The sequence below is a fragment of the Chanodichthys erythropterus genome, chromosome 13 (genome assembly GCF_024489055.1).
Source record: "Chanodichthys erythropterus isolate Z2021 chromosome 13, ASM2448905v1, whole genome shotgun sequence".
NCBI lineage: Eukaryota > Metazoa > Chordata > Actinopteri > Cypriniformes > Xenocyprididae > Chanodichthys > Chanodichthys erythropterus.
In genome coordinates, this window is record NC_090233.1 from 5,903,902 (window position 1) to 5,916,993 (window position 13,092).

The 13,092-nt window shown below is 36.9% G+C and overlaps 2 protein-coding genes across 3 annotated transcripts; one reads left to right on the forward strand and one right to left on the reverse strand.

Moving 5' to 3' along the window:
* The first annotated feature begins 209 nt into the window (after positions 1-209).
* On the forward strand, positions 210-7,865 carry prpf4 (pre-mRNA splicing tri-snRNP complex factor PRPF4). Of its 2 annotated transcripts, XM_067406762.1 has the most exons (14): positions 210-338; positions 757-957; positions 2,021-2,207; positions 2,994-3,081; positions 3,170-3,249; positions 3,379-3,472; positions 3,580-3,674; positions 5,620-5,678; positions 5,793-5,916; positions 6,007-6,096; positions 6,225-6,347; positions 6,669-6,776; positions 6,876-6,994; positions 7,286-7,864. In XM_067406762.1, exons 2-14 carry the CDS (start codon positions 795-797, stop codon positions 7,477-7,479), a joined length of 1,524 nt encoding a protein of 507 aa, XP_067262863.1. In that variant the 5' UTR covers positions 210-338; positions 757-794; the 3' UTR covers positions 7,480-7,864. The 2 variants fall into 2 exon arrangements, with proteins under 2 accessions (XP_067262863.1, XP_067262864.1); XM_067406763.1 differs by lacking the exon at positions 210-338 and having other exon boundaries at positions 761-957; positions 7,286-7,865.
* Positions 7,866-7,996: 131 nt separating this feature from the next.
* Positions 7,997-11,944, reverse strand: rnf224 (ring finger protein 224). Its single transcript, XM_067406764.1, has 3 exons — positions 11,684-11,944; positions 10,705-10,915; positions 7,997-8,291 (listed from the first exon to the last, which is right to left on the reverse strand). Exons 1-3 carry the CDS (start codon positions 11,761-11,763, stop codon positions 8,010-8,012), a joined length of 573 nt encoding a protein of 190 aa, XP_067262865.1. The 5' UTR covers positions 11,764-11,944; the 3' UTR covers positions 7,997-8,009.
* Positions 11,945-13,092: the final 1,148 nt, after the last annotated feature.

Below are 13,092 nucleotides of genomic sequence, written 5' to 3' on the forward strand. Positions count from 1 at the left end.
AAAAATTGACTTTCAATTATACACTTTTTTTATCATTTCAATTTTCAATTTTTTTAAGTCTTGATGAATAAAAAAATCACTGGAGTAAAAACGAATGAAAACTAGCCCTTACAAAAACGTAACATCAAACTTCACTTGTTTCATTGTGGCCTGACATGTCCGCTAGATGTCACTATTTGTTCATGGTAAAGAGTAAATCAGGCGGATATGACGAAGTACTGTGCGACGGATAGCCCGCGTCGTGTGGTCGTGTTTGTAGATAGATAGTACACATTAGATTTCATAGAAACAAACTGCTTTTAAAGGACACTATTTGGGCGTTTGTGAAAGCATAAAAGGTGAGTGAAGAGCTGGTTATGCATGATGTGTTTGTTTTTCCTTAACTTCTTATGTTTTAGGTCAAATTAGTTTAAGTTCTCTGAACACCCTCCAAAAAGTTATGTGGTAAAGTGATGGATCAGATGCTGCATGTACTTTAATGATTGCTGTTTTCATATACAATGATATTTACACGGTACTTCAGGGTAATTTAAAGAATACCAAGTACCACAGTGCTTTTTTGAGTTTCAGCTGTATGTCCTATCTTTTGTTGAGTTTGTATATTCCAGCAATTGCTTATTTAATTCTAATATTTGGTAATATTGAGTATATTTGGCAGCCAAAGTAATGGTTAGGTTGGCTGGTATGATGTAATACTGTCCATACCTGATTTGTAATGCATGATATGGTGTTTCAATAATTATGCCTCTATTTCAGATCAGATATTCTTTGATTGCCATCAAATAGTTGAAACAATGTCGGATGAAGACGAAGCTCCAGTTGTGAAAAGGGCCAGAATCTTCTATGGAAGCCTTGAAGAAAAGGAGAGGGAGCGTCTTAGTCGTGAAGGAACATCTCTCTCTGCCAAAGATGCTGTTAAAGCTGGCATTGCGGCTGGACATATTAATATCTCCAGTGGTAAGATTGATATTTCAAAGCAGCTATATTCTTGATAGCAAATGTTAGTGTTAGGACATATGACCCAATGCTCAAACCATCAAATTCTTGAAGTATAATTTTGTCCAAGTGTTTTAACCGTACTGTGTCATATTTGATACATTAATTTCTAAGGCCTCTAATCAATCAACATGATCAAAACTTTGCTGAAAAACCTGTTGTACACCTTCTACTACATGTCTTATGCCTTCTGATTGGTAGTTCTTTTTTTTTTTTTTTTTTTTTAGCATGTGAAATCCTTTTAGTATAATTCTAAAAATGTCCACCTTCAGATTTTGGTACATGTGTCTTTTTGCTGTGTCTTTGTATAAAGTAAACATAAGAATAACTTTTATATTATAATTTCAAAATGAACATTTACTGGACGAAAGCAACTTAAGCTTACTTGATTATTCATATATTGTGTTTTAGAAAATTCATTTTCAATTTGCAAGCATCAAATAGACTTGAGTTATGTTTATTTGTACATCTCTTAATCAACAGTGTATTGATTTGTATTGTATGTTTTGTCCCTCACAATTAAAACAGAGCTTTGATCATAAAACTAAACACTTAAATTTCATCTTACTAAGGCATATTATTGGGAGATATAGTATGAAAACTGATATTTATATGCAGGTTATACAAATATTCTGTTATAATAAAAAATAAAGAGAAATTTTACTTCCAATACAAGCTATTAGCACCAAATTTAATATTTTTCCTCAGTTTGGACCTAAAAAAATGTTTTTTTGTTTTTTCCTCAATTGTGAGCTCTATATTCTCATTATATCAAAATATATGAGCCAGAAATGTATCAAACATGATACAGAACATAAAACAAGTATGCAAACATTTTTTTTAGGTTTTCTTTTATGTTTTGTCTTAAGGTTCAATAAACTGTCCATTTCAAAAATCGATTTTTCTGACTCTTATATTTCAAGCTTTACAGGGTTATTCTATGACTGTTTGTGACAGGAAATGATTTTTGTTTTCTTTTTAGTAGTGTGATTTTATTTAATGTATTTTCTCTGTCTCTCCTCAGGGGAGTCCATGGAGATGGAGGAGCGTGTGAGTGAGCGACAGGCTGAAGTGCTGGCAGAGTTTGAGCGCAGAAAAAGAGCCAGACAAATCACAGTCTCCACTGATGATGTGGAGGTCAAGGCCTGCCTCCGAGCTCTTGGTGAACCAATCACACTGTTCGGGGAGGGGCCTGCGGAGAGACGAGAGAGGTGGGTGACTTTTATATAAAGCTTTTCTGCTTATTCTGGCCAAGAACTTCCCACTTAGACATGAAGAACAGACATTAGGTCATATGACAGACAAAAAAAAAAGAAATGGTGATTAGCCATTTTGCATGTCGTTTCATAGCAGCTAATTTTGAAGTTGATGATACTACAACTGTATAATGGGGAATGTCCACTCTTTGGAGAAATGAGGGATTACTATAGATACACTAGTCTCTTGTGTTAACAAATACTGTATTTATTTGATCTAAATACAGTAAAAAGAGTAATATTGTAAAATATGATTACAATTTAATATGAATGTTGTTTTAGTATATTTTGATATGTTGTTTATTCCTGTAAGGAAGTTTCAGCATTAGTCTTCAGTGTCACATGATCCTTCGGAAATCGTTCTAATATGCTGATTTCGTGTTCAAAAGACCTTTTTTTTTCTTCTTTTTTTTTTTTTATTATAATTATGACACAGTTGTGCTGCCTAATATTTTTGTGGAAACATAAGTGTTTGTAACTTTACTGTCACTTTTGATCAATTTAATTCATCCTTGCTGAATAAAAATATATCTTTAAAAACAAAATCATACTGACCTCCAAATTGTTTTTGACATTACATATACACCATGTCTCAAATGATAGAAAAACTGCTTGAAATCACTTTTTAAATATTCGTACTGACGGGCATGTCTGAAAATCCAGTTTTAGTTGTTTTTATATATTTTTTTATATATAATGTAATATAAAAATATTTGTTTTCTGGCTGTTTATTTTCCACAGATTGAGGAACATTCTTTCAGTACTTGGTCCTGATGCCTTGAAGAAATCGAAGAAAGAGGATGAAAAAGCAAAACGCTCTCAAGAAGAGGTAGGAACATTTCGATTGTCAGGTTATTATAGAATATAATAGGTTTGAATATCAAATGAATATGATTATCTGTGCATGTTTTGTGCAGTATCAGCAGACATGGTACCATGAAGGACCTTCATCTCTGAAGGAGGCACGTCTTTGGTTAGCCAAGTATTCACTGCCCAGGTAAACACTAGATGGATAATATTTTACAGTAACATCTAACAATGTAAATAATATGCATATAAAATGCAACCATATGTCAATAACTGTGTATTTTAAAAGTTTTACAATTGATTTTGTTTGGTTCTCCAGAGCAGTGCAAAGGTTAGATGCTGCAAGGGCCCAAAAAGAGATTCCAGAGTCCACAAGAACAGTTAAACAGCAAGAGCTTCACAAGAACCTCCGGGTATGACAGCATGTCAAGAAAGTGGAAAAGACAGACTTAATGATGTTGTAATATTCAGTCTCTTTTAATGCTGTATGTAATTATTACAATTGTTTTGTTTTATTTAGAATGTGAACAACTTCTGCAGTCAAATTGGTGATGACCGTCCAATATCTCACTGCCAGTTTAGCCCCAACTCTAAGCTGCTTGTGACTGCGTCGTGGTATGCGTTTTATTTTTATTTAAATTGTATGTATTCTTCACAAAGACATTTTCTAAGAAGGTTATTTAGATGTTTTATATATTTTACTTTGTGTGCCAGTAGGAATCATCCATTTTTAGACTTCTATATTTAGACAATAGGAAGGTATGGCCCATACACATCTCCCTATCATAGTCGGGCTTAAAGGGTCATGAAAGCCCCCTGTTTTACCCTGGTCGTTCACACCTCTGAGCTGCAAAAACTCTGTTAAACTGGGCGTGTAAAGCTCTGGAAAAGTGAGTGTAGAGGGGGGAAGAGGGGAGAGAAAAACCAATGAAACACAGACATAGAACACACTCATTATAAAGAGTAATGAACATTAATATATGAGCACGGAGAAAATGACAACAAACTCTCAAGCACAAGGGAGAAATGCGAAAGAATATTTAATAGGGCTAATAATAGGCTACTTTGATTACATTTACGAGCACTGCAGTCTCAAAATCAGTCCTTTGTCTATTCGAATAATCGTGTCGTCGCGTTCAGATGCTACACCACTGTATCAGTGTCCAGTTTGCACATATAATTCATTTGAAGAAGACTTGATGAAATATGTGTGATAAACTACACCGTGCTGGTTCATGTTTAGTGCAGGAGAATGTGTGAAATAAAAACTTAAAACATAGATACTTTATTCTGTATGAGCTATGTGCCACGTGACTAGTGTTGTTAAACACAAGGCGAAGCTTCGCGCTGAAACCGAGCATATGCGCGCTCAGTGTGTATATCATAATAACAAACGTATTTTTCATGTGTTCGTATTCAAACTCCAGTTCTGACCGCATCGCGAGCAAAATACAAACACATGTGCTGCTGTGCTGAGGGAAACAGCCTACGGCTTGCGTGTTCGAACGCAGCTGGAGCAGGCAGAGGAGAATGAGCTGCACTTTTGTGACATTTGAATTCTCTGTTGTAATGCGATCTCACGCGAACATATTTTCCATCTGTGCTGGTAGATTACAGCAAAACAATCCCCATGCACACAAACCTCTGCTCTGGTCGCGTCTCAGGAAAACACATTGTGTTCTGGCACTGAGGAAACGAACACCAATGATATGTCTCTGAATGACAAGAGACTAAGGCTAGAGAAGTGATACTTCCTCATGCATAATACTGCAGTTATAATCGTATGTATACTACAGTGCAGTGATTGGATTAAATGAGCTTTATGTCATGAATATATGTCGAGAATCGCTTGAAACCGTCTACGTCAGCATGTTCGACCATGCCCATACTTGGGCCAAAAGTACACGATTACGTCAGATTTTGTGACGTTGCTTTTCAAACCGGAAGACAGAAATCGCTCTGAAAAATGCAAAAATAACTATTTTTCACTTATGAATAACATTTGAGTACCTTTAGTGTTTTCAATGATGTGCGGTCTATACATATGTTTACATCTCAAAAAAAGTGTATTAGGGTTTCATGACCCTTTAAAATACATGAAGAGACTGAATTAAGTAAGAAATCCATAGAAAAACTGGCATCTTCTCCAAGATGCTTAGAACAACCTACCTTTACTTCACGTAATCTTAGTTTAGGCACTTCCTGTATTTTTTTTTTGTTGTTTTCTGAAATCCATGAATAGTTTTTGCTCATCAGCTAAACTTATATTAACTATATCAAATAAAATATATAATGATTTTTTCCTCTAAACAAGAAACAAATTCTATTTGGCAAACTTGCACACAGTTTTTAATTTATTATGCAGGCAGGTTGTGGGCTATACCATCTGTTATAGGATTAGTTAAAAAAAAAAAACTCTGGATTGATAAATGATTTACAAAAGGAATGTTTGGAAATGTAAAATTAATTTATAAGTAACATTTATTTATTTATTTATTTTTTGAGCATATAATATTTAAAAGACACAATTTTGTACAAAGTATGTCTTTGTCTGTTGTAGGAGTGGCTTGTGCAAATTGTGGAAAGTCCCAGATTGTACACTAATACGCACATTAAGAGGTAAATATAACAAATATGCTCTGTAGTGTTTATTCTTGAAGTCGTGTCAAACTTTTTCATTACCCTCTTAGAGTGTAACATTGGATTTATTGATGGTGAACTCTTGTTTCTCAGGTCATAATACTAATGTGGGAGCGATTAGCTTTCACCCTCAAGCCACACTCACACTTGAGGAGTCGGATGTCAATATGGCCTCCTGTGCTGCAGATGGATCTGTCAAGCTGTGGAGTTTAGACAGGTGTGTAATATTATCATTATTATTACTTAAATTTTCTGTCCCAGTTTTGAAGTAAAACATTGTAACATTCACCTGTACATATATCTGTAGTGATGAGCCAGTAGCAGACATTGAGGGGCACACTATGAGGGTGGCTCGGGTGGCCTGGCATCCCTCTGGACGTTTTTTGGGTACAACTTGGTATGTTTTTTTTTTTATATAACTTTTTTTTTTTAATAGGTAAAAGCAAACTAGAGGTGTAAATATTGGTGTTTTGGAATTTTGTGTCATATATTTAATAGAATTGGCATATTTTGTTTTTCTTAAAGCTATGATAACTCATGGAGACTTTGGGATCTTGAGGTCCAAGAAGAAATTCTGCATCAGGAGGGTCATAGTAAAGGTGTCCATGACCTGCACTTCCACCCTGACGGCTCTCTGGCAGGAACTGGGTAAGGGCCTCACACTGAACCCTGAGGCACTCCCACTGTTTTTGTGAAAGAACAGACACAACCCCCATCTTTACAGCTACTTTGATTCCTGTGATTGAGTCCAAGCATGCATGGTTTAAGGCCAAATAAAATAATCTTTAATCCATTGTGAGTGGTTCCTCACCCCTGCAATATTTGCTTTACCAGAGCCCAAACCAAAATAGGCTTCCACTTCTTGTTGTGATTGTATATTAAACCTGCTTTTGATTGAATTGTTTGAATAGGATGTGTTATATTTGTCCATGGAGCTCATTGTTGAGTTCATTTTATTTATTGCTACAGTGGTTTGGATTCATTTGCCCGTGTCTGGGACCTGCGGACTGGTCGTTGCATCATGTTCCTGGAGGGCCATCTCAAAGAGATTTACAGCCTTAATTTCTCACCAAATGGGTGAGGAAAAAGAGAGGGCATATTTTGAAGATTTTCTAAAGCTGTTTACAGTTTTTAGATCTTAATTTGATAATTAACCCTGAAATCTTCCTTGTGTAGCTTTCATGTGGCAACAGGAAGTGGCGATAACACTTGCAAAGTGTGGGACCTTCGTCAGAGGAGGTGTATATACACAATCCCTGCCCATCAGAACCTCGTGTCCTCAGTCAAGTTCCAACGTAAGTATTCAAGTCAAAATTTTAAGTCATTTAGGGAATATTCACTCAAAAATAAAGTGTCTTTATTAACTCACTCCTATTGTCAGCAACCTCAGTCCCCAAAATGAAAAAAAAACACTGAACATTGAGCAAAATATCTTTTTCACAAGGTTTACAGGTTGTGGGGCGAACAAATATTTTATCCTTTTTCTATAGGTCTACCTTCTGTGTAGCGAATGAGTCTTAATTCACCTCGATTGGATTTGTGACATTTTTGGAGTGTCAGTATTAACAGGGTCTCTTCCTTTCTAGCCAACGATGGACATTATTTGCTGACCGGTGCATATGACAACACAGCAAAAGTGTGGACCCATCCTGGCTGGTCACCTCTGAAGACTCTGGCGGGGCATGAGGGGAAGGTCATGGGGCTTGACCTTTCACCTGACGGACAGCTCATTGCAACCTGTTCGTATGACCGAACCTTCAAACTCTGGATGTCAGAATGAGATTCTGTTCCTCTTTTATGTATTTTCATTTTTATTTTTTGTTATTATTTTTTTTTTAATTTAGTTTTTAAAGAGCTGGAAAACAACACAGGAGAGCTTTAAACTGGAAGCTGAATGACAGTTTGGTTCAATCAAATCATGAATACAATCAAAGGTTTCCCATAGTTTGAAATGTGTTGTAACTATCATCTGTTATTCTGTTGGATTGTCTTAAGATCTGAAATCCAGTCTGTCCATTCTTCCATCTTTATCATATTAAAAGTATCTCATGTCCATACATCCTGTTCCATTTTGAACCAAGTCCACACTGAGTTTTGCAGAATTTGTTATATTATTGATCCATTTGGTTCCCAAAATAAATTGCATTTTATTGTCCCAGGCAATTTTGTAAATGAATCTGAGTTCTGGACAGTGGGCTATCCATTGTTTAAAAAAAAAAACGACAAAGACATATTGTAATCTTATGATCATGGAGTTCAGTCTATGCACCATCCAAGCAGAAAGAGATTCACAGAAGTGTGAACATGAATCTAGCACCACCAGCAGCAGAGCAGGCAGTGCTTGCAGCATGGGCTTCTGTGGAAACGATGCTCTGCCAGAGCCACATTGGCCCAGGCTGAAGGGGGTTGATCTATGATAGGCTGCTTTATAAAAGAGGTTTTGGTCTCCAGCGGAGCTTTCTGGCTGTAGGTTCGCTGGTTTTCCACTTCAGCTTTAACACCCAGAAATGCTGCCAGGTCTAGGTCTAGTCCTGTGGCACCTCCGCGAGGTAGAGGAGTGTTCTGCCTGCACTGAGGACAGGGGATCCACATCTGTGGAAGAGACGCCAATAACAAACAAAGCACACAGGTTAGGTGTAATACAGTATATCAACACTTTAGGAAAGGTCAGAATTACTTCATGAATGTATTGAACTGTATTCACACAAGTAGTTTTGTCATGTTAATTAAATTTGCTGCAAATGAAAATCTTAAAGGTGCTAAAGAGGATGTTTTGTTTTATACATTTTTGCAATATTACTTGAAACTGTCTTTACTAACTGATAAAAGACTATTAGGTGCACTGAAAGTAATATTAATATACATCATCTGTGCACGAGGTAGGGCCTTAAAAACATCAGCCAATCGTTTACGCGATCATCGTGTAAATGATTGGCCGCTTGTCAATCACTGCCATGACGTTCCTTGTGAGAGACGTGCGCGTTCCAGTAACTTTCCACACTCCACTGGCGCTGCATGCAATGTTTTTGTCAGGAGACAGGAGTAACAACTGCAGATTATGAGTTACCTGCGGTGAGTCCGACATAATGAATCCACTAACATGACACAGTGAATGCCGGTGGTAAACACCAATACTCGTGCACGAGTTTTGGGAGGCGTTCCTCGAAATGAGCTTTGAAGGAGGGGGGGTTGTTCTTACGCATGCGCTCATTTCAAAAACTCACTAACAGTCTTTGGTTTCTCAGTCCACGAAAAGATCCTCTTTAGCACCTTTAATATAGAATGCCAATGCTATAATAACAAACAACTTAAGAATATAGAGGAATAAAAATGAAAAACTGGTGTATTTGCAACTGAAATTGACATTTTGTTGTCTCAGTGCATGAGGAAAACCTCACTTTGAAAAAAATATCTCTAAAAATATATAGTAATCCATAGACATAAATTGATAAAGTGTAATAAACACTTAGATGTGAATTAAAATATACTCCATTCCTGAAAAATGGTGGGTTTTTACAGTCACAAAACTGTAATTATAATTTAAAAGATGTTACACCTCTTAACTCATTTTAATTTTGGAGGGCACAAGTCCAAGAGGCTTCCCACTGCAGAGCCAATGGGTGGAGCTAGAAGGTCCAACCACACCTTAACCTTGCCTATAACCATATACTTCCGTCCATCCCAGGCAGCAACATAGTGTGGCCCAGATCTGGCCCACATCTGGTACATGTGGATTACACATGGATCAGATGTGGGCCGGATCTGTGCCGACACTATGTTGCTGTCAGGGATTAGATCCACAGAGTTAGAGCTGGACAGGACTGGAGAGGTGGAACTTGACATAATTTGGCTCAGCAGAGATCACTACTTCGGCATTTTCGGCTCAAGTGGTCACACAAAACGTTTTCAGAGTCTGTTAAGCGCAAACACTGACCCGCATCCGATTCTAAAGATTTCATTGGTCATGTCAATCACAGTGCTGACTGTCTACACAAAGGTGTGTTCATGCCATGTTGTAATTACAGTAAATAGTTCCTCGTAGAGCTCATAATTACAGCTTGTAAGATGAGAATTTTTCTGAGAGCTCCGACTTGTACCACCTGACCGCTGCAGATTCATTTGGGTGTTAATAGTGTTGGCATAGAAATGCATAATTCCCTGTCTGAAAAAATTCTTACTTCAGCAATAATAAAAAACAAATGTGGTTTATCTAAAATAAGTTTTGCTCATTAGTATGGATGAATTGGATCATTGAAGGTCAGCAGCAGGAAAAACATTGTTAATAAAGTGATATTAAATACATAAAGTATATTTATGTTATGTAACATATTTAATTATTGCAGGTTTGCGTAATATTCTGAGTTTGCATCAGTTTGGGGAATACTGAATCTGTTTTTGTGCAAGTGAGATGAGTAAATGCATGTTCACATTTAGTCTAGAACTACAATAACCATCATGTTCACACACAGCGCACACTTTCTGCACTTACACCCGATTTCTCTCAAAATGGGGACAGGAGAGCTGCCAGTCAATAAATCGGAAAACAAAGTAACTTGGATATTTTGTTGTAAATTTGAAAAGTAGTGCATTTTAGTTACTTGAAAAAGTAATCCGATTACATAACTCGCGTTACTTGTAATGCGTTAAACCCAACACTGCTTATAGGTGTATAATACATTACATTAAAATGGAATAGGAGTTTTTTTTTATATTGCATTTACACACCTTACCTTTAACTTAAACATTTTCATTAAATGTCCAGGTTCTTTATAAGCATATACTTGGATGAATATATTGCTGAAAATGTGTGAAAGAAAAAAACAAAACAAAAAAAACACACACATTTGACATTTTTACCTGTCTCCACATGAATTACCCAGATAAAACTTTACATCACTCATGTTATCAGTATCATCTGACTACAAGAATCGGCATATTTGCACTTTGAAACAGGTCAAGCAAATATTCATGAAATTTGTGATTAAGCATTCAGATTGAGTCCTACCTGCTCATTGATGAGGGTGTCCAGCCGCCTCAGACAGGCCTGGCAGAACGTGTGACCGCAGTAGAGTTTCCGGGGGAGTCTCTCTCCCAGGTTATACGCACTGTAGCAGATGATGCAATCCAGTTTACGGCTGTCCCTGGAGTTCTGTGCTCCAGTCTCCACATCACCCTCGCCAGGAGCCTCGGACACAGGCTCGTCCTTATCTGAGATCCTACAGAATGAGCTCAATATGATACAAACATCTCTTTGTGTTTGTCTGAGATGTTTAGTGCTGACTTTTGTAATGGTTAATTATTTGTGGCCAGCACAAATTTTAGGTACAGAGCCCCTAAAAACATATTTAGACAATTATACTAAAATAATGCTTTCCAAAGCAACTTCATACATACTAAAAGAAATACACATTTTCTCCACAATATTTGCTTCTTTCGGATACACAAGGTCAGCTGGTGAAGAATGTGTAAGCTGAGCTGCATGTATCTGTTTACTATTAGTGGCCGGCAGCAATGAAATTTGTATACACAAGAAGTTATGGTAAAATATATGTATATTGTAGGTTTTTATCCTCTTACAAATGTTCTTTTTATTCCCAACCAGCTGTTCAAACAAATACAAAACATAGCCATGATCATACAACATGCTCAATCACCTTATGAGAAATAGTTGATGGAAAAAGTTTTATTTGCATGACTTGTCAACGTGATTTCATAGTTTAGACTGAGAGAATAAGGAATGTTTATTTAATGGAAATCCTCATTTTCTGTATAATATATAATTCAATTATATAAAATTTTTAATTAAGAAACACATGCATAATCTGAAGAAGAAATAAGGACAAATATAAAATAAACAAAATGACATTTTTGTCCCCCTCATTCCTCATTTTATTTTAATTAAGCAGAAATTCAAATATGTCTCATTTTAATTCATAAGCAATTTCCTGTGGAAAAAAAAAAAAAAATCCATGCAGAAGGTCTACCTGTCCTCTTCTTTCTCAGGTCTGTTCTGTACGCTGTTGGTCTCTTGAGGTTCTGCTGTTCCGCTCACAATTCCATCCATGTTTAATGTACAAAAAGTCCAACTTCTGTTAACATTTTACAGCCGACTCTGTCTTGGTTTCTTCACGCTTCACATCCTTTGTCAGATAGTTTAACACTTGAGTGCACCTTCTGTTGCTTTCCCTGAAGTTGTCCTCGCAGTTCCCAGCAGCCGTTTGCTCTCTCTCTCAACCAACCAACCAACCAACCAACCACAACTGCCTCTCTGAAATGGAGGACAAACAATGGTGTGCTTCCCTAGAGCCTTTAATATTTAAGTACCACCTGACGCTGTGAACCTGTGCCTTTACACACACACACACACACACACACAATTGCACGTTTGCCCTTCTGAAAAAAAGAAAAACCATCGGTGATTGTGGGAGGAGGGTTGCTTGTTGTTGAGCAGGTATTTTATGAATTAGTCCAGAGTTGCACTTGTATCTCCTCTTGGTATTATATTATTTTCTCTTACTAATTTTCCCATTAAGCACTTAATGTTTTTATTGTCGTGAATATAAAGTTAATTTGTGATCTAAGAACAAAGGTATATGCCGTAGATACAGTGGCCTATGAAAAGATTTGGGTATAGTTCTGTGGAAAAACATGAAATGAAATTCATCAGACACATTTAGGGTGCAAGAAAGTAAAATGGGAGGAGGGAGTATTGCTTTACAGTCACAAAACAGGCCTGAAATTCAAGCCTAGTCACCCACAGACAGTCTGTCATCAACATGTCGCTGCCAAATTAGTTCTAAGACCTTCATCACCCCCACACCGCAGTTCCTATTGGCCGATAACTATTATTATTGACCAGGAGAAAGTGAAGTAGAAGGGGATACAGATAAAATAGAGTCAAGCGACACATTAGTTTTAATGAAAGTGAGATCTGATGACCTGAGTTCCCAGATGTTAGGGGTCTTTAGGGGGTCTTGAGCAGAACATGAGTGATGAATCAATCTGGAACCTCGGGAAAATAGTGAAATAACTAATTGGCTGATGGCACCATAAGAACACACACAGTCCTAGTGACATCAAAGGCAGCAGACTGTGAAAAATATTACAGTAAATAAATTTAAAGGTGCCATCGAACGTTTTTTTTTTTTTTTTAAAGATGTAATATAAGTCTAAGGTGTCCCCTGAATGTGTCTGTGAAGTTTCAGCTCAAAATACCCCATAGATTTTTTTTAATTAATTTTTTTAACTGCCTATTTTGGGGCATCATTAACCCTTTAACACGTACGATCACACCGGTGTGATCAGTCTTGTCTGGCCCCAGGAGCGTACGATCACAACGGTGTGATTAGAACGTTCAGCACATTATGTGATCAATTGCCAAATTCAAATGTGC